We start from the raw sequence: 23144 nt of genomic DNA, 5'->3' as shown, positions 1-23144 counted from the left end.
CACATCAAGGTTTCCAAAGCTGCTATCCGTTTTTTGATCCCAGCTTTGGGATTTTAGAACATGTGGCCCAATGTTGAAATTTTGATAAAAAATAGGTCAATTTCGAAAAAATAGAACATATTTTTTTATACCAAAATATTCTCCGTAAAGATACCTTACAGAAAAACATAAAATTGTTATATGGTCTTAAAGAAAGTTTTTTTTTTTAATAAAAAAAAAGAGCAAAAATCTACTATTTTTTGAATTTTTAAATTGAAAATCGTTTATTTTTGGATTGAAAATTGATATTGCTCTGAAATATTTTGTATATTATTGGTAATTTAGTTGTCTAATATAATTTTGTCTTATAATTTTGAAAAGCAGACCAAGGTATGGCAAAATTTTAAAATTTAAATTTTGAAATGCCTATAACTCGGAAGTTATAAGAGATAAATAGCACACGCAAAGCATGTACAAATCTTTGAAATCGTATGGGAAACAAAAAAATGGCTCGTATTTAAAAATTTTACATGTCGAAGGTACCCTATTTTGAGCCCACATAGCGCCGCCCCTGTAGAAATTGTATGGCATATTTTAATAACTTAAACTCGAATACTCAAATTTTATTCCGTTCGGACCTGCCGCTTAGAAATGCCAGATTTATTTCCAAAAAATTTCGATTTTGCCACACTGTGCTGTGGAGTGAATCTCAAGAACAGGCATTCCTGCAGTTAAAGGAATTGTTGTGTACAGCACCAAATTTGGCATATCCCTGAGCAAAGTTTGTTATAGATAGTGATGCGAGCGGATACGTTATAGGCGGTGTGCTATCACAGGTCATCGACGGGACGGGATTTTCGAAGCCTGAAAAAAATTACTGCGTAACGCGAGGAGAACTTTTGGCTGTATTAGAGTTTGTGAAGCATTATCACAAGTATCTGTATGGTCAACACTTCCAACTGAGAACCGATCATTCTGCCCTCTGGTATTGCTGCAATTTAAACAACCTAAAGGTTAACTTTCTCGTTGGATTGAGCGGCTTCAAAGCTATGACTTTAGTATCGAGACCGGAAGGGTTTGAAACATGGCGGACGCGCTGTCAAGTAAGCTCTTCATTCAATTTTGTTAATTAATCATTTACAAAATTAATTGAAAAAAATGTAATTTTCTGAAAAAGTTTAAATTGTAATTTTTTGCTCATATCTCCCTCACCTTTGAATCGATTTGGCTGATTTTCAATAGCAATTATCTCAAAATTATTTCTAAACAAGTAAGAAAGTATGTTCGGTCAAGCCCGACCATATAATACCCTACACTAAGTAAAAGAGCAAAAACACTTTTCTTTTAAAATTTCAATAATTTATATTTTTGAGTGATTTTCGGAAATGGGCCTTATATGGGAGCTATGAGCAATTATGGACCGATCACCATGAAATTAGGTCGTGTGATTTATGTCTATATGAAAGTTAACTATGTTGAATTTTGTATGTATACCGACATTTTTAAGCGATAAAGTGATTTTTGGAAGCGGGTCTATATGGGAGCTATGACTAATTATGGACCGATCGTAACAAAATTTGGTGGCATATTATTTGGAGCGGAATTTGTGGAGATACATATATAAATTAAACATTTATGACCGATAAAGTCCAATTTAGGAAAGACACTTGTATGGGGCTAGGTGAAATAATTGAATTTCAGAAATTTCTAATTATATTTCAGAATATTCCAATTGTATTTCAGAAATTTCCATTTGTATTTCAGAATTTTTAATTTATATTTAAAATGTTTCTAATTGTATTTGAGAATTTTCTATTTGTATTTCAGAAATATCCATTGGTATTGCTATTAGAATTTTCTGAAATACAAATGGATATTTCTGAAATACAATTGTAAACTTTTTAAGTATAAAATAAAAATTCTGAAATACAAATGGAAACTTCTGAAATACAATTAGAAATTTCTGAAATATAAATGGAAAATTCTGAAATATAATTAGAAAATTCTGAAATATAATTAGAAATTTCTGAAATATAAATGGAAATTTCTGAAATATAAATGGAAATTTCTGAAATTGAATTGGAATTTTCTGAAATATAGTTAGAAATTTCTGAAATTCAATTGGAAATTTCTGAAATACAATTAGAAACTTCTGAAATACAATTGGAAATGGTGTAGATTACATGGACAGCCGACCAGACGGACGGACATCGTTTAATCGACTCAGAAAGTGATTTTAAGTCGATCGGTATACTTGAAGGTGGGTGTTAGACTAATATTTTTTGGGCGTTACAAACATCTGCACAAACGCATTATACCCTCCCCACTATGGTGGTGTAGGGTATAAAGAAGCACCAATCAAACATTTTTTTTATTCCCCGATAATAAACTTTGTCAGTTTTTACAAGTATTTTTGAAATAATTCAAATATTTCTATTAAAATTTGAATAGGTTATATACACCCCTTTTAACAAACCTTTCAACTAGTGAGAGTTGAACTCCCTTTCAAGTTTCCTAAACCAATCGAAAGCAATTTATCTTACTTACCTTCTCCCCATTTTTCCAAATTTCATAAAACTCTGACTCATATTTTTAAGGCATTTTCAATAACATGTCGCTTTTTTCATTAATTTTATTACAATTTATTTATTTTTCCAAATTCCTAGCTGATTATTTATGTCTTTTTTTTCTAGTTGTTAATTTAATGACTTTTTATATACTTTTACAGAGTAAAAGAAATGGCTATTTAAAATATTGTAATAACCCCATTGAACTCTTTGTCACCATTGCTATTGCATTTATTTGTATATAATAATTTAAATGGAAATTAGAAATGAGAAAAAATGCTGTATAGATAGATATTGTATAGATATATTTTTTTATGGTAATTAAATTATTTATTATTTACGACTGTTTTTCTTTTATTATTCTCAGTTTCCTTTTATATATTGTAAGTAGAGAAATATTTATGTTCAGGCTTATTAAATAAATGGAAAATTTATTATGAAAATAAATTAAAACAAGAAATTTCTTTGTTTTGTATAAGGAAATAAATAGTAGCAGAAACATTTATTGCTATTATTTTAAACTTTGATATCTAGGTTTTTTAATGCATAATGACACATACTAAATTTTATATAAAAATTAGATATTAATTGTGATAGATAGAGGTGTTTGATAAAAGAGCAGATGTTAGATGATCTATCATTTGTATACTAATTCGAATAAATGGTGATTGAAATGACAATAGGGTAAATCAGCCATTGCATTCCAGTTTTTTTTTTTAGGAAAATAACTTATATGTCAATAAAGTTTTGTTTTTGCTTCGAAAATCTCGAATTTTGTGCCAACAAAGCGTCATATCTGGGAAGTTTTGCTTTACTTCTTTAATTTGCCGCTGAAGCACACCGATTGCTCACCAAAGATTATGGATAATGTGGCGCATCGGCGCATCAACATGCGCGATATGGATTGTTCGGTTCAGAAGTGATGATTTTGACACGGAAGACAAATGGGTCAATTATGGAAGGCAACCGACAACAGTTGCATTGCCAGAAGGCAACCATAAATTTCTGGTTAAAAATTTGGAAATAGAAATGATAGTTGCCATCTGTTATACCATTTAGACAACTGACAACGCAACTGAAGTTCGGTTGCCGTCCATAATCAACCCAAAAAAGTTTGAAGACCAAGAATTAGAGGCATTACTCCATGACGATTGATGTAAAACCCAACAAGTGCTTCGAAAATCATTGGGAGCTACTCAAGCAGCAATTTCAAAACGTTTGTAAGCTTCAGTATTCATCCAAAAACAGGGAAACTAGGAACCATACGAATTGAATCCGAGAGACCTTGAAAGACGATTTTGCAAATCCGAAATGATGCTTGAACGCTATAAAATGAAATCATTTTTGCACCGAATCATTACTTCCGATGAAAAATGGATCCATTACGATAACCCGAAGCGGAAGAGATCGTACGTGAAGCCCGGCCAAGCAGCCGAATCAACACCAAACCACATAACAATGGCGCTAAAGTAATGCTCTGTATTGGGTGGGAGCAAAATGGTCCTATCTATTGTACCGAACGCAACTGATTCGTTTGAAGCGAACTTCTGCCGAATATGAGGCCAGATATGAAACCGAAATATTCCATCATGACAACGTTCTAAATTATTTACAATGAAGTGGTTGGAAAGTTTTTAATATAATTGAGACAGTGCCCGTCCGAATAATATTTGTTTCGATCGATGCAGAACGCTCTTTCTGGAATACACTTCACTTTGGAACAGAGTATCTGATATTTTCTTGATTCGTTCTTGGCCTTAAAAGATGACCAATTCTTTTGGCTCGGAATCCATAACAATGGCCAATACTTTGAATAAATGTATATTGTGCAAATGTTTAAAAATAAAAGCTAAAACTTTAAAAAAAAATCCCGCATTTTTAAGTCATACACCCAATATATGAACAACTTGTTGAATAAATATCACTATCAAGGCTCAAATAAATTGAGTCCTATGGACTCTACTTTCTTGCATGATCGTAACGATCTGTCAAGTGGAATAACCAATCAAATTGGACCTAAAGATAATAAGACAGCAGATGTTAGTCGATCTATAATTTTTAAACAGATGATAAGTGGATAGCTATAAATTCGGAAAAGATGCGAATTATTTATATAAAAAACTTGCTGAATAAATATCACAATCATGGCTGAAGGAAATTAATTATTATGGACTCCAATGAAGTACTTGATTTTAGCGATCTACCAAGTGGAGAAACCAATCAAACCAGTCATTCAAATTGGGGATAAATAAACTACTTGTAATAGAGAGCCATCTATTTTTGTATCATATTTACAAATTTTAAGCCCTACAGCTCCAAATATTAGTTTATTTTAAGCATGATTAATTGACAAATTTTTTTTTTTGAATAAATGACACTCATTCCCACTTATTAGTCTCCAAAAACCACTACAATTTCAAGAGGTCTTCTAAGAATTCTAGCATTAATCGTTTAGATTCTTAAGCCCTAAGCCGCTTTATAAAACAGTAATGATGGAGAGAAAACACACACACGAAAATCAAATTAACAATGACACATTAAAATATCTACAAGATTGAAAAAATAAACACTTTTTAATAGACAATTATTACAACAAAAAAAAAAGAATTACAAAACAAACTACACATGATCAATTAAAAATACCTAAAACCGCATTAACATGAGGGTTGTTGTAAGTAGTTGTGAGATACATTTCAATGAACTCGCTCCAATCTATTGATGATCATACATACATACTATACATGATGATTACGAGGACTAAAATATTTAAAACAACAATAAATATTTTCTTATTGCTTCATGTGTTTTATTTTGAAGATTTCCATTCGAATCATGTAAATGTTTTGGAAACTCATGTTTGTATAAATGTTTTTCAAAAGAAAAACCACAAAATCATTATATTTTGTTCGTTTTGTTTAACACGAACCCAATTCATATCATTTATAATCATTAGAAATGCTAATTTATATTGATTAAAAAATCAAGCAACAACAAATCAATTTAAATAATAAAAAAAATTATAAAGAATTTAAACGTAAATTGAAACTGAATAAAGAAAAATTCAACAAAGTCACGAATAGGTTTATGAGGAGTAATAAACCATTAACAAATTATGAAATTTGAGTATCATAAGAGGCTTAAACGAAGCAGGTAATACCCTAAATTAACAGAAATAAAGCATAAAGTTTTCAATTAATTTCAAGTTGAAATTATCCAATTCCAAAAAAAGATTTTCTTAAACATATCCCACCCTATAAAACAATCGGTAATTGCTTGGTTCTTGCGAAGCTTTAAACAAAAATTTTCGTAAAATAAACGAGAATTAAAACTAAAATATGAATTCTCGAACATTTTTCGAAATGTAAATTCAGGAAATTGTAGAGAATTTTTAAAATAACGATTCTTTGTAATGGTAAACAAATCTCGATCGATATTGCTAATGATTCGTTATTAAAAACGTTCTCGAACCTTCAGGACTGTATGTTTTGTTGCCCCAAACTGATCGACAGGTGAAGAATTTCCGAATGGTTTGTGATCTTAATCGTTCTTGAATGTTTTTAAGAGAAGCATTAAGTTCGAGGTTAGGTAAATATATTAAAAATTTTAAATATCTTTGAGTGTTGTAGGGTACTCAAACCCATTATAATTATGTGTATAGAAAACCATCAAAATGCCCCTTCATTCTCAAGTGTTGTCGCATTAAATTGATTAACACACTTGATATATTTTTTTTAAATTTCAAAAATCTTTGATCACATTCTTTCTTACACATTATTGCTCTCATTGTTTTTCAAAGAAGACCACCTCTCAAGCGAAAAAGCCATGAAATCGCCTGACATTGGTTATAAAATACTTTTGACAAATATTGACATAAAAGAAATTTAATATCCAGAGAGAGTATAAAAATGTATTGAAATCGTACAAAAATCTACAAATACGCACTTGTATTTATTTGTATAGGAGAGTGCAGTGCGTGTGTGTTTAAATACAAATACATATGTATAAAATTAAGTCAATTTATAAGTGTGTAAACAATGTTAAACATTTCAAAGAATCATTAATAAAATTTTTAAATTGTTTAAAAGATCGATCGCTTCTTGGGTGATGAAGATGATGAGTCATTTCCCTTTACCTCTTGCTCGTTCTAGATTTTCTTTTTTCTTTAGGAAACAATCTTATGCACTCAATTAAATGTAGACATGTTCCTGACTTGCTGTATTTTGTTTAAATGAAGCATTTTATTGTATAAATATTTTGTTGTCGACCTTAGAAAAAGTAGAAATGTTTATTTATAAGTTTTTTTAAATTCTTTCCAATATAACCGATTTTAGGACTGATGCTATCTATATAAAGCTTAAATAGCGGTAGAGACGCTATTTAAATATATGTAACGAACCTAACCGCAAGGATCTACCTCTCAAGGGGCCATGCTACCTATTAATACCGGCTGTACTCATGGAAAATTGGGGTGGTTCTTGCCCCCATCGATATAGTTTGCGATTCACTACATAATTCAAAATTTATGTAGCTAAATAATCAAATCGACCAAGAAATAAAGAGCTCAAAACAAAAGAAAATAATAATTTAAATAACAAAAATAACTAGAAAGAGATATAGAAATGGAGAAGCCTAGTGGAAGAGTTAAGGTTACAAGCCACCTTCCGATGTCTCTACCCACCCAACCATGTTATCTGTGTCCTAAATTTTCAAATAGCCCAAATACGATTAACCTAATATGCCTTAACTCCAACTGGAGCAAGTTTTGCATTAAAATAGTCTGCCTTAGAGCTTTGGTTAAATGTCCGTCTGTATACTTCCTGTCTAATTTACAAATAATATAAATATGAATTAGGCTTCCCATATTCTAATTCCTAATAATAGTAAGTTAAATAGGTGATATTTACAAATAGACTTTGATAATGAAGATTGTTGAAAAATCCCTTGGCAGGGTAGAAAATGCATTCCTATTTGCCAATTGTCTAAAATTTTAGTATTCAGTGATATTCTTTGAATTATTACAAATAAATTATAATAAAAATGAACTTAAGCCTAATTAAAAATTTACTTTCAAATTATTATTCTCCGAAAAATTTAACCAAACATTTAAAACTATTCAGTTGAAAATCCCAAAATCTTTTAAAATTAATGCTTTTTATGGAATATTTTCTGCATTCGAACATGAAAATATTGAAGATAATACAATCAAATATATAATTGAAAAAATTTTGAAAACATTTTTTTCAATTTCCGCAATTTTCAACATTTTCGAAAATTCGAATTTAATTTCGAATTTTTCGAACATTGCAGAAAACATTTAATTATATTTAATAAGTTGAAAAACCATATTAATTTTTTGAAATTATTACTTTTTATGTAAAATATTATGGAGTCTTTTCTACATTTGAACATAAAAAAGTTCAACACTCACAATAAAATTCGCAAACGCTTGACAGTTAACAACCAATCATTGGCAATTGCCAAACAACAAAAATAAAGCAGTTTATTGTCCTAGAGTCTCAATGAATAATTAATTCCACAACTATAAAGATCGAGTCGAATTTTTTTACTTTATTTAAATAATTTGTATAAAATCATATATTCACTGAAATTTATATTTTACTTTTAATATTTTTTTACTTTTTAATATTTTTCCTCATTCAAGAATTAAATTTCACTAAATTTACAACATTGCTTTTGTAAAATATTGTATTGAGAAACATTTTAATTTGAAAACCCATAAAATGCTTTGAAATTAATGCTTTTATGGGAATTTTTTTTTGCATTCGAACATGATAATATTGATGATAATACAATAAAATATATTTTTTTCAGTTTATAATTGAAAATATTTAGAAAGTATAGCAATTTTCAACATTTTCGAAAATTCGAACTTAATTTCGAATTTTTCGAACATTGCAGAAAACATTTAATTATATCTATTATGTTGGAATAACATAATTTTTTTGGGAAATTGTTACTGTTTATGTAATATTTTATGAAGTCTTTTCTATATTCGAACATAAAAATATTGGAAAAATCCAAAAAATATAATTTTTGTGTTAATAAATGCTTTTAAAATACATATTGTACTTTCTCTTAACTTTTTTCAATTACAGAAATTTTCAGTATTTTCGAACTTAGTGTCGAATTTTTCGAACATTGTAGATAACCATTATTTAACTCTATTAAGTTGGAAAAATGTAAAATTTTTAGAAATTAATGCTTTGTGTGACGAATTTTCTCATTTGCTTATCAAAATATTGAAAAAATTCATTAAAATATAATTGTTAACGTTATTAATACAATATTTTTTCAAAAGTTTTAAATTTCAGTAATTTTCAAAATTTTCGAAAATTCGAAATTAATTTTGAATTTTTCGAACATTGCAGAAAACAATTTTTTAAAGTTAATAAGTGGGAAAAACCTAAATTTTTTAGAAATTAAGTATTCGAACATGAAAATATTGTAATTCAATGCAGCATAGTTTTTGTGATTGATCAAAATGTTGTTGATATTTCCTAAGTTAAGTTTATATATTTAAGCAAAAAATCCAAAAAAACCTGATTGTAAATAAATATTTGAGAAAAGTGAATATTGGGAAGTAAAATTCTATAACTCGTTTCTGAATAGATTTGTTTAATATTTGTTTATTATAATAAATAACAACATAATAATTAAATTTTGTTTCTTTTCATTACAGTTTGCAAAGAATGGCTTGTACGAGAAGATGGTGCTTTGGCCTATAAATTGCAATCACAAGAGAGTAAGTTTCTCTATTAAATTTAAAAAAAAACACTCCACGATTCTAATCTTCTATAATTCCTTATTACAGTCACTGATTTCTACAAAGGCAATCGCACGCGTAATGCAGTCGTTCGGGAAGACTTTCCCACAGCCTTGCAAGAGCAAATCAAAGAAAAAGAAACGGCAGATAAGCAAGTGGAGCAGTATAGAAGAAAATTAAAAGAACAGTAATTTTTTAATAAATACTTAATAAAAACAATTAAAAATATCGAATTTTATTAACAGGGAAGAGCATGACAAAAGAGTGGCCAAAGAAATAGCTGATAAGTTAGAAAGAGACCTACAAGAGCAAAATTTGAGAGAACTAAAGGACAGCGAAAAAATAGCACAAGAAATGCAGGTGAGTATTTTAAATGCTAAACTAATTAAAGCAAATTTTAATAATTCTTTTAATCCAAAGGAAATCTATGTTAATCTACCGCCTGTACCACCGCCCTCTGCCAGGGACAAATCGAATAAGGTACCACCACCTAGACCAGCCAAAAGTTCTACTTTACAGCAACAACATAATCATCATCAACAGCAACAACCTTTATCACCCAATGGTTATCGCAATCCAAATAGTCCACCATTTCCTATTGTCTTGCAGCAACATCATTTCTCCAATACCGATGGTTATGTAGGTTTAGCTTTGCAGGCTACGCCAGCCCAACAACGCAATCATCATCATTATCCAAATAGTGCTCAACAACAACAAAGATCCCCCACAAATACTGCCAATCATATTGTGGTAGGTGGTGCTGGTGGTGATAATAATTTATCGCCAACTCATCTCCAACAACAACAACAACATCATCATGCATCATCCTCATATCGTCCTGGCCTATTCGAATCATCTTCATCAGCTTCAATTGCTTCAATATCATCGACAGGCTCAGCCAGCAGACGCCAGAATGTATTTGATTCTCAGCTAACCATGAATACAAGTTTTAATTTACCACCCCCTCTAACACCCAACTCACCACTTACACCCCTCACGCCCAAAACACCAACACATGCATTTATGCACACACCACCACCATTGCCGCCAAATCACCCGACATCATCCCTAACACCCACAACCACCACCACACCCCACGCACAGTCATCCACCAGTCATCCAGACATTGAGGAAATCATAGAATATTCCGATGTGGCCGATAGCATAAGACGTTATGACATTACCAAATCCCTAGATACACCAGATTCATTAGCACAGCACATTGCATCATCATCATCAACATCCTCCTCACCGGCACATCACCATCAGAGTGCTAGAATCAATCGTCTTATGTCACCATCTAATGAAAATCTTTTAAAAAATGATCACAAATTTCAGAAACTATCACCCGAGAAGTATGACCAAATGGTGGGCAATATGAATGGTATTTTGAATGGAGCCGTAGCTGGTGCCGCTGGTGGTGGTGCTGCAGCTGTAGTTGTTGCCAAAGAACGTCAAAATCAGGAGAATGTCGACGATATAGAATTGTATGTGGATCCCTGTGATTATGCCAGTTTAAAGGAAATCGGTTTACCCATGCAGGAGATCAAAGAGATGAGTGCCAAATTGAAACAGGAACAGAAAGATGCTGTGCGTGAAAAACAAAACATCTATATTATGGCAATTTGGTAATTTATTTTTATTTGTTATATTTCAGTTATTGGCTCGTCGTTTACAGGAACTGGAGGTCCACGATGGCATGTCCTTGGAGGAGAGAGATCGTATGTTGGCCATTGAGGCCCAAGATAAAGAATTAGCCAAAATGTTGCAAGAAAGAGTAAGTCATAGTTTTAAGTTAAAAAGATCGGTCATTATTAACCAAAGCCATTTTAATTTAAAGTAAACCAGAAATCTCATTTGCAAAATCCATATTTTATAAGTCATTTATGGAAATTCATACTACGAGTTCCTAAAAACATAATCTCAAACATACATAATTCTAATGAATCAAATAACCTGAACATTTGTTTAAAAACCACTTTGGTTTTAAATTATTTTAATGCAACTGTTTTTGAATAAGAAGTAGTGCATTCACATCCATCTCAATTGCTTGTATGTTGTTTCCTAGCTAATTATCTTTCTCTTCATGGTTTTCTCTCTCTCCCTCCTTGGTTTTCTTTATTAATTAATTTTATATCTTTCCTATTTCGTTATGCTTTCCTTTTTACCTACACAAGATGGATTTTACGGCATGGGAAATTTTAAGACCTGGTGTCGCCACCATAACAAGACGTCCAAGTTTATGTCAGGTTTTAGCCAGTGTTCGTTTGGAAACATTAACCAGAATGTTTCCTCGTGTTAACACAAATGTACTAATGGTTTGTCTTCATGTATTAGCATGTGACATTATTTTATTTTCATAATCATTGTGTGTTCAGTTTTACCACCTTTCACAGTTTCATAAAAACTTCATTTCACTTACGAACAGATATTATTTCCATGACTTCACTTATCAATAGATATCATTTCGTTTTCCAAACCCTAAATTTAATACAACTATAATCCGTATTTTTAAACAAAAGTAAAGGTTCTTCCAAATTTATTAGCTCTGAAGTGATTTATTCCTTACAAAACTTCATAATGTAATAATCAGGGAAACCAAAATATGCAAATGCATGTTTTTTCTGGTGAGTCTAATGGGCACATGGATAAGATATTTACACGTTTCAGAACTATTTAAGAATTTTGGCATCGATTTGTTAGTGCATATTTTTGCATATTTTGCCCTTAAGTGCATATTTGTGCATATATTTGTTTTAGGAGCATATTTATGTCATATTTTTGCGTTTTAGAGCATATTTTACTGTTTAATAGCATATTTTGACTTTATCAAAAACAAATTTTGTCTTATATTTTTTTAATATAAAATTAGCATTATTTTAATAATAGCGCCATCTAAATATCTAATTTTAGTTCTAATTCAAACTCAACCGTTCTAAGTGTTAAAGAAATATTATCTTTTAAATTCGCTCCATAACATCAATTGATGTCGAAAGAATATTTTCTATGATAAAAATGTTTTCAGATCCAATAGACAACGATTTTTATTTGAAAATTTAAGTCAACATTTTGTAATTACAATAATAATCTTAATTGAAGAAGTGACTTTATATTTATATAAAATATCATCAAAAAATACCTCTCGAGGACTTTTCATAACTTAAGTTCCTATTGTTTTTATGTTGTATTTATTTTTTGTTTACTTTTTAGCTCTTGTTATTTTTGTTTATTTTATGTTACTTTACCTTTTTAGAAATGAATTTTTTTAAATAAAAGTATATTTTTTGGTTAACAATTATGTAAAAGTTTGTTTTTTAAGAGCATATTTTTTAAATTTTAAGAGCATATTTTAAAGTTTTTACTGCATATTTAAAGCGCTTAAAACGCTTTTTTTAGAGCATATTTCCGGTTTCCCTGGTAATAATTTATGATCCGATGTTCATTACACATTACACATGTGTATTCAAACCCTCGTCTTGACATGCATCAATTTGCTCGTACATGAATTTGTCTTGTTGGGACACCTTCTGTCAGTGTCATGTTCCTGTCTATACGAAACAAATTCATGTATGAACAGAAAATTGCCCGCCAAGTAAAGAAATTTATGTGTTGTCATACCCTACGGGTATGATATTTGTTATTTAGTTTGTAACTAGTTCAATTTATTGTGTTTTGCCTTCTAAAGCTGGGTTTCCGCATACAACGTAATCGGCGCCGATAACGAAAATTGAAACTGAAAAACGTCTGATAATTTCATTATTTTTGACAAAATCTATTATTTTTTCCTCTTCCAATAAAGAAAATTTTTCCAAATTTGTATACCCTTCACCTTAGTGAGAAGGGTATATATAAATTTGTCATTTCGTTTGTAATTTCTATATTTTCCATTACCGACCCTATAAAGTATATATATTTTGGATCCTTATAGATAGCGGAGTCGATTAAGCCATGTCCGTCTGTCTCTGTCTGTTGAAATCAATTTTATGAAGACCCCAGATTTCTTCGGGATCGAAATCTTCAATAATTCTGTCAGACATGCTTTTCCTATTTAAAATCAGCAAAATCGGTCCACAAATGGCTGAGATATGACGAAAAAACCAGGACAACCTCGATTTTTTTATGTGAATTACTAAGTCATTAATATAGACAATATGGATATCTAATGATAGATATTTCAATGACCTTTCCAACGACGTATATAAGACCATAAGTTGGACCTAGAATGGGTCAAAATCGAAAAAAATATATTTTAACCCGATTTTTTTTTCACCAAAAAAAATTTAAAATTTAAAAAAAAAAAATTTTAAATAACAATTCGAAAAAAAAGGAAAAAAAACAACTTGAAAAAAAATTTTTGTTTACCTAAAAAAAATTTAAAATTGGGTTTGGGCTGCATATTGAGTGCCGGAGAATGCAATTTGTATTTTATCGATGGCAAAATGGACAAATTTGTCTATCTCAACATTTTAAAGCAAAATTTAGAGCAAAGTGCGATAAAGTGGGTACAGAAAGCATCTTTTCCTTTTATCAAGACTACGATCCTAAGCTCACATCAGGAGTTGCAAATCTGTGGTTGATCCATAACTGTCCTAAACTTATAGAAACTCCTGCACAGAGCCCATACTTTAATGCAATTGAGCATCTTTGGCAGGAATTAGCTAGGAGAGTGCATCAAATAAAATTTAACATGTTAGTTCAGAAAATAGAGTCCTTACTGGAATCATGGACCACAATAGAGCCGGAAGTATGCCAAAACATGGTGAAATCGATTCAAAAGCGATTACAGGTCATTCGAGGCAACAAAGGATATTCAAATAAATATTTATCGCACACTTTTTAATACCTATTTTACTCTGTCCGATTTTGTGTTTGGCACAAAAAATGTAGTTATTTTGGTTTTATGCAAAAGTTTACAGTTTTAAGTATGCAATTTTTAGGTTTTGTTATTTTTTAGAGATATAGGTATGTGAAGTGTAAATAGAAGCGAAGTGTAAATAGATCCTTTTATGTTTAGAGCATATTTATATTAGACAAACTCTTGTCCGATTTTGCGTTTGAGTCACTGTATGTAGCTCTCTTACTTGTTTCTTATCTTATTGTCATTTATAAATTCTTTAATTTTTCTCCATTTCTCAATGATAATATAAAATGGGCAACTGTCGCAACTTTATAAATGATGGAAAGGAATAAATATTGGGTCTTGTAATTTTCTACCAAAATTTTATTAAAATTATCAGGCGAATGAACAGACTAAATCACATAAGTAAATTAGTCTATTACAAATTAATATCTGTAGAAATGAATCATTCAGTTCGTGTCTTCTGAAATAATGTTTTCTAGTTGCCTAACTTTCAATATTTCTGTAAAAAAGCTTTCTCTGTAAAATTTTATGATTTTTCGAAGCTGTGATTACTTTATACAGATTTGTTAACATTCATCTCAGATAAATACTTCAACTTAGATTGGAATTTATCATTACATTTTGGTTGATATCAGAGTATTGAAATTTTAATGGCAGATATTTGAGATCCGGAATATTATTGCTGGAAGCTAGATAGCTTACCAACTTTTTCTTGAATTTAGAAGAGAACTTTCTCCAAATTACATGACGATTTTTAGAAAATGTCTAATCTATTAATTGATTTTAATAAAATCCTTTTAGTGCTTCTTTATACATTATTAAGACATTTATTTTTAGTTCTGGGTGCAATAATCTGAAGCGCTTAATTACAAACTCCGATTTTTTTAAGGAATAAAGCTTTAGATATTCTAAAGCTTTATAGACCCGTCCAGCATATCCACCGGTCACAAGGAATAAAGATCACACTCTCATATGTCGTCTGGTGTCAGCAATGTAACAAATATTCTCAAGTTTAAAATTAAATTAACAGGTTCTGTGAAGTCTGGGGATTGTTACTGGCAAATAAGATTTTTAATTAGACATGATTATGTTGCGTATTTGTCCCCATTATGCATTAAACACATTCAAGACAGCAGGCTACACGACTACACGAACACAAATTCTGCTGGTTACAGTTGTAGTCGTGTGGCAGCTACTGAATTATTTTAAAGACGACAGCTACAAAGTAAACAGCTGATTTATAATTCAGTGGTGCCACTTTAATAAAAAATAATCGTACAAAATTCCAAAGTAATTAAGATTGAAACAATTATTTTGAGTAAAAATATATATATGGTTATAATTAATTATGTACCTGTTATTAATTTATTTCAATATGGTTATCAGAAACTTCTCTTAATTAAGTAAAAAAATATATTTTTTTAAGCACTAATTTGATTTACATTTGTTTATTATATTAGCAACACTATTTCTGTTTTGTAGCTGACAAAAATAGAAATTAGCCTAATTCGGCTACATCGGCATGAGTAGTCGTGTGGCCGTGTAGCTGTGCTGTCGTTAAAATAATCGTCTCCATATAAACGTGTGCATTTTATTTTTGACAGATTGAAGTTGGTAACCTGCTGTCTTGAATGTGTTTAATGCATTAAGTATAAATAGGAATGCCATAGCCGATCTGAAACATATTAGAAGCACCTGAAAGTTCATTTTTCATTTTCTTGATCTTTCCTTTCAATGTTTTGACTCTGATCGTAAAATTTCCTTCCAAGGGGTTTGGGTGATCTTATAGCTTTGTGATGTTGTAAACACTAAAGTAATTGATCTCTTTGCGTATTGATAGATTTCTATGTTTGAAATGGAATTGCTGGGTGTCGAGTGTGTAACGTGACTTTGTCGTCGGCTGAGGAAGTTCGATCGATTCCAGGATAGACTTACAGATCCTCAAATCTTAAGTGAAAACACAAATGATTTACCCTTTCTGGGGTCGATAATATCTTTCTTTATTGAGTTAATATTTAATATATTTTATCTATATATATAAAAGAGTAACGTTACTGACTGACTGACTGACTGACTGATTCATCATCGCACAGCCCAAACGGCTGAAGCTAGAATCACGAAATTTTAACTGTGGGTTCCTCCCTCCCCAAAACGATCCGATAAGAAGGGATTTTTGGAAATTCGAACGTTTAGGGGGTAAAAAAGGGTAAAAACGGGTAAATTCGGTAACCTTATATCTTCAAAACTAATAAAGATACAAAAAAACTTAAAATAGCATGTTACTCCATTTAAAAAATAAGCTGACAGGTGTTTCGTACTTTTTGGAAATTCGAAACTTTTAGGGGAGAAAACGGGTAAAAACTGTGTTTTGGTACTTTTTTTGCACCCTATGTATCTTTTAAACCAATAAACATAGAAACAAATTTTAAATCGTATTCTTTAATTAACAAAAAATAAAAAATATAAGTTTGGTACTTTTTGGAAATTCGAACCTTTAAGGGATAAAAATTGTGTTAATTTTTGGTACTTTTTCATAAAATATGTTTTTCTATAATTTGACATAGACATACGAATATTTTATTATGAGCTCCCACCACGTTACAGAAATTTATTTGAATGAAATTGTACCACCTCAATGGGGATAAAAAAGGTACCAAAAAGGGAATAAAATCGGGAAAATAGATTATATTTGAAATTATTAAGCCAATTTTGATCATTCTTTTAACGTTGGTTCCTGGATTCATACAAAAATTAACTAACAGGGTGTTATTTGGAACTCGAGTGCCAAGGTGTATATTGGGCCAAATCCGGGTAAACAGTTTGGTACTTTTTTTAAAACATATTTATTCTTGGGCACATTAACACAGATTTTAATATTTTGATACATGCCTGTAGCATAAACAATTTTGGCAAAATGGAATATTTTTAAATTTCAAACTTCAAGTAAGAAAAGGGAAATTGGTACTTTTCTCCTAATGGTACTTTTTTAACATTTTAAATTATTTCAGTTATCGACATTAAAGTTAGCTGATATGTATTTGAGTGAAGTTAGTGTTAGGAATAGGGGATAATATTTAGGTACCAAAATGTGTGAACTGTACTATAGGTACTTTTTTGTTCTTCTAATGGTACTTTTTTGAAATTTCTATAATAATGGACTTAGAAACATGAAATTAAACATATATGGTCATACGTGAGTGAGAATTCTAGGGGGAGACTTTTTGGTACTTTTTCTTTATTGGAATGGTACTTTTTGTAATTTCTTCACCAATGAACCTAGAAACATGAAATAAAGCTTATATATAAACCGAGTGAGTGGGAAACCACAAGTGTGGGTTTTTTGGTACTTTTTCTATATTCTAATGGTACTTTTTTGAATTTTCTATAACTATGGACTTAGAAACATGAAATTAAGCATATATGGTCATAAGTGTGTGAGAATTCTAGGGGGAGACTTTTTGGTACTTTTTCTTTATTCTAATGGTACTTTTTGAATTTTCTATAACTATGGACTTAGAAACATGAAATTAAGCATATAAGGTCCTAAGTAAGTGATAATTCTAGGGGGAGACTTTTTGGTACTTTTTCTTTATTCGATTGGTACTTTTTGTAATTTCTTCACCAATGAACCTAGAAACATGAAATAAAGCTTATATGGAACCGAGTGAGTGGGAAACCACAAGTGTGGGCTTTTTCTATAGCAATGGACTTTAAAACATGAAATTAAGCATACATGGTCCTAAGTGAGTTAGAATTCTAGGGGGCGACTTTTTGGTACTTTTTCTTTATTCGAATGGTACTTTTTGTAATTTCTTCACCAATGAACCTAGAATCATGAAATAAAGCTTATATGAACTTGAGTGACTGGAAAACCACAAGTGTATACTTTTTAGTACTTTTTCTATATTATGGTACTTTTTTGAATTTTCTATAACAATGGACTTAGAAACACGAAATTAAACATATATGGTCGTAAGTGAGTGAGAAGTCTAGGGGGAGGCTTTTTGGTACTTATTCTTTATTCAAATGGTACTTTTTGTAATTTCTTCACCAATGAACCTAGAAACATTAAGGCCCTAATTTTGTAAAATACGTCACCAAAGTGATATTTATGTGCAAAGCAAAAACAACAATTCACACATTTCAAAAATTTGTTTTTGTTTAATGTACAAATTGTGAACCAAACAAACGCACAAAAATTCAAGCGTTGATTTGCCTTTCATAATTTGAAAATTGTGTACACAAAACAAAAACAAATTTTTAAAATGTGTGAAATGTTGTTTTTGCTTTGCACATAAACATCACTTTGGTGACGTGATTTACAAAATTAGGGCCTAAATAACGGTTATACGGACCCGAGTGGGTGGGCAACTACAAGTGGGTGATTTTTGGTACTTTTTCTATATTCTAATGGTACTTTTTGAATTTTCTATAATATAATGGACCTAGAAATATGAAATTAAGCGTATATGGTCCTAAGTGATTGAAAATTCAAGCGGATACCTCATGGTACCTTTTGTTTATTCTAATGGTACTTTTTTTTATTTTCTATAGCAATGGAATTAAAAACATGAAATTAAGCATACATGGTCCTAAGTGAGTTAGAATTCTAGGGGAGACTTTTTGATGCTATTTCTTTATTGGAATGGTACTTTTTGTAATTTCTTCACCAATGAACCTAAAGCCATGAAATTAAGCTTATATGGACCCGAGTGAGTGGGAAACCACAAGTGGGGGATTTTTGGTACTTTTTATATATTCTAATGGTACTTTTTTGAATTTCCTATAATAATGGACCTAGATTTTCCAAAAAATCGAAGAATTTCAAAACCGCGGTTTCGGATTTAAAAAATTAAAAACCGATTGGTATCGGTTTTGTGATAATTTATTAAATCTTAAGTATTATAGAAACAAAATTAGTTGATAATATAGGATATGATATACAAATCTAAAATTCAAACTTGACGGGTTATGGTTTAGTGAATGCGAATTTAAAAGTGATAATCAATGGTACTATTTCCTTATTGCAATGGTACTTTTTGAATATTTTATAATAATAAACCTAAAAATTTAAAATTAGGAACACATTTTGCATTTTCTATAATAATGGACCCCGAAATATGAAATTAGACATTTTCAATTAGATTCACAAAGTGAGACTTGACTATTTACTATTTCTTTCTTCTAATTGGGGTGGCGAAGCGCACCGGGTCAGCTAGTATTTAATAAGTTTCATATAAAGAATTACGAACAGCTACGATAATACGTTCGGATGCAGACGGTTCTGACGATGCGTATTTCGGATTCTTCGGGACTTCAATAATCGTCGACAGTACAATGTATTGTCTTGACTCACTAACTGGCAGTTTATCACAAGTGATAGCTATGGATTCCTGGTGGTGCGTTTCGTCTGTACAGGATCGGGTTGTTATTGCTACTTTTACTACGTTCGGATGTAGATGGTTCTGGTGTTAAATATCTCGTATTCTTCGGGATTTCAATAATCTTCGCGGTACGAAGATTATTAAAATGAACTTATCTAGGGGGACAGTCGAAGCCTCTGTCTTGAACAGACGACCGAAGTTTGCCGAAGCCTCTGTATTGAACAGTACACCGAAGCCTCTGTCTTGAACATTCCGATCGAAGTCTCCGTATTGAACATTTGGCCGAAGCCTCTGTCTTGAACAGACGACCGAGGTCTCTGTATTGAACAGTTGGCCGAAGAACAACTTTTACGCAGATTATCTTTCTAGGGTTAAGCAAGATGACTGGAAAGTAAAATTCAAAATCAACAAGTTATAACATTTTCATTAGAATTTCATGATTGATAGAATACCAAAATATATACACATCGTAGAGTCAGTCCTTTTAGCAACTTAGTTAGGTTTCCAACTCGAATCGCTATGTCTACTTATTGTCCATGATTTTGATTAGTGGTTTCATACAAAAATTATTTTAAACGACAGTATAACTATAACCAGACATCGTGTTAAAAATCTTTTCTCAGTATTCTTTATGCAAATTTCTTACCTTTCAAAACTATACGCTTTAAACAACCAGATTTTAAAATCTACTGAAAGATATTCTATTCTTCAACTTTCATTATGAAAGACAAAATAACCTTTGTTTAATTATTTATATGAATTTTTTTTACTATTTATTAAATTGTTGCTCTTCTTACAGGAAAAAGCCAAAGCAAAACGTGCCAAAGAGAAGGCCCGTCAACGTAAGAGTCAACAAAAGGAGCCACAAACTCTAACCAATGGCATACATCCACACAATGGGCCCATCCAGCCAATGCCACAAGATTGTATGACTTCGTCGTCCACATCCTCGTCACGACACAGCCACTCATTGTCCAACGATGGCAGTGCACAATATCAAAGAGATCAATTACAAGAAGATCCACTAGATTTAGAAGCCTACTCCAGTCCAATAGATGTTCTAAAACATGCACAACGCACACAAAATGGTTGTCTAACCAATGGCAGTTTGACACGAGACATTGCCAGTCAACAGGCACGACATGCTAGTCTCAATAGAGAGGATGATATTTATACACTGCCGGTAGATAGTTGCCGTCCGGGGCCGAGCACAAGTGCCAGGCCAGCCTCCATGGGTGTGGGAGCGGATACTCAAATACAAACGGGTTATTCACAGAATTCAATGACTAGGTAATATTTTAAGGAGTTATAGTTAATAATTATTACTAATCAATATTGTTTCTTTTAGATCTGAAAACTATTCCATACACTCTCACGACTCCTTGAATTCGCGACTTAGTTCTGGTTCAAAAACTCAAAATTTTGGTATATATGTATTGATATTATATTTATGGCAGAGTATTTGTATATTAACTGGTATTTTTCTATAAAATTTTAGATCAAAACTCCAGCCCCACTCCGCCTTACATGCCAATTCAAGGTACAAGGCGATCGAATTCTAGCGAAGATCGTAAAAAGAAAACCAAGGACAATAAATGCACACATCAATAAAACTCTACAAGACATTTAAAAGCTCTCCAAACATTTATACCATATTCATACATAATACAATATTTATTATAAATTATTTACTTAAACAATTAAATTGTTATATCCACATAACTAAAGAATGACAAAAGTATTTATGTATTTAATCTCCAATAACAATGTATCTTAAATGTACTTATTCGTAAAACTATACCTATAAACAATAATCCGCTCTCTGTCTTTTTAAAACTCCTTTATCTTAAAATAACCAAAAAAAAAATGGAGGTTGGACTTTTCAACATATCATTATTTACTTAGTATAAAAAACTTTTGATTTTTTTGTTTAGATTTTATATAAATTTTAGCCAAGTAATACTGAACTGACTGGAAATATTTTGCTCTCTAAATCTGTCTCTCTGTAGTTAATACTTTTTTATATAAATATTTTTTTTTAATAAATATTTATGACAAAGATTTACATATGTATTTTGTAGTTAATTTAATGAAATTTATATTAAAGAAATTTATAGTCTTAATCAAATCAAAATTTTCAAAATTATTCGTAATCAAAAGAATGAAATATATAAAACAAAACAACTTTAAGTATTCAATATTTAAGGGTATTTTCTATGATCTATTATTAAAATATTTTTTTTCCTAATATTTAAGCTTTACAAAAAATAAAGAAATTATAAATATTCATGAAATATGCATTTTTAAGAGTTTTATTATAATTGACATGTAGCAGTTATACGTCAAAAGGTCCTAGGAAATACGTTTAACATATGACAACCATTTCACATTCACATACCATAGATGATATAAGGACACACTAGGAATCCAATTAGATGTTTAAAAGTAGACTTAATTTTTGATTAATTCAATTATGTGGAACAAGAGATGAATATTAATAGAAAATACTTAATTTCATTTAAAATTGTAAGACCCATTTCCTCTAACTGGGAGCCTAATATACAAGGATGGTATAAATTGACACTCGAAGTCATCAAAATATACAATTCATAAGAATACTCTGCAAAACAAATTGGAAATGATTCAAAGCGGTTTCTTAATCATGACTTCTTAAGCTCTCATATGTAAAATACATACTAAATTATTCCATAATGTTTAAACTGATTTGTTATGATGTCCAATTACTCCATAATGTCTGAATCATATATCATGTATAAATAGGTATATGACAACTTCTTTGTCATGTAATAAGCCAAATAAGTTATTTCAACAATTTATTTGTATGTATCCTATTCTATACATGCAAATTTATTTTTAATGTTTTAATTACAATTAATTACAAAAAGAATTGAGAAACTTAAGGAAAATAATTTGTCTTCATTCAAAATCTCTTTGTTATAAAAATCATTAAACTAATTCAATTTACTTTCAAATTAATCGCACAATTAATAAATTAAACAATATTCAACATATTCATTCATACATACAGAGAATACATACTTAGTTTGTTGTTTGACGTCATCAACAAAAAGTAATTCAAAAAATTCCAACTTGAAAATTGAGCCTAAAATCATTTCTTATTACTCGGCTCACAGAATGTGAGAGAAACAACAAGAAAATTTCGTAAGAAAAAAAGCACAGCATACCTTAGGGATGTGAATAATATTTGAGTCGGCCGGTGGCTTAAAAACCAAACAGGTTGATTCAAATATTTTCTACATCCCTAAAGTATGCTGTGACTTTTTTCTTTAAAAATGTTCATGCTCTTTCTCTCACATTCTGTACGCCGGGTAATAAGAAATGAGTTTAGCTCAAATTTCAAGTTGGAATTTTTGGAATTATTTTTTGGTGATGACGTCACGATTGTGTTATTATGAATGCGATAGTAAGTAGTGTGTTTGTATTGTTTTTAATCGAATAGAAAAGAATCTAATGAATGAAATAATGAATATATTGATAACGTAAGGTTAGTATGAATTAAAAATAGACAATAAAGTGAATTTAATTAT

The 23144-nt window shown here is 30.5% G+C and overlaps 1 protein-coding gene across 5 annotated transcripts in view; it reads left to right on the top strand.

Annotated features, from left to right (window-relative positions):
- The window catches only part of LOC135950944 (uncharacterized), a 68441-nt gene extending 46572 nt beyond the window's left edge, over nucleotides 1-21869 (top strand). Inside the window, exons 2-10 of one of the 5 annotated variants that reach the window (XM_065500476.1) lie at nucleotides 9247-9309; nucleotides 9379-9517; nucleotides 9576-9690; nucleotides 9751-10245; nucleotides 10669-10920; nucleotides 10988-11107; nucleotides 20375-20865; nucleotides 20924-21008; nucleotides 21074-21869. In XM_065500476.1, the coding sequence (XP_065356548.1) occupies nucleotides 9247-9309; nucleotides 9379-9517; nucleotides 9576-9690; nucleotides 9751-10245; nucleotides 10669-10920; nucleotides 10988-11107; nucleotides 20375-20865; nucleotides 20924-21008; nucleotides 21074-21205 (1892 nt within the window). In that variant the 3' untranslated portion in view covers nucleotides 21206-21869. Of the gene's footprint in view, nucleotides 1-9246; nucleotides 9310-9378; nucleotides 9518-9575; nucleotides 9691-9750; nucleotides 10921-10987; nucleotides 11108-20374; nucleotides 20866-20923; nucleotides 21009-21073 lie in introns of all 5 variants that reach the window. The other 4 variants (XM_065500477.1, XM_065500479.1, XM_065500474.1 and 1 more) reach the window with 4 other exon arrangements.
- The last annotated feature ends 1275 nt before the right edge of the window (nucleotides 21870-23144 follow it).

The sequence above is a fragment of the Calliphora vicina genome, chromosome 2 (genome assembly GCF_958450345.1).
Source record: "Calliphora vicina chromosome 2, idCalVici1.1, whole genome shotgun sequence".
Lineage (NCBI taxonomy): Eukaryota > Metazoa > Arthropoda > Insecta > Diptera > Calliphoridae > Calliphora > Calliphora vicina.
This window is presented reverse-complemented; position numbering and strand designations above follow the sequence as displayed.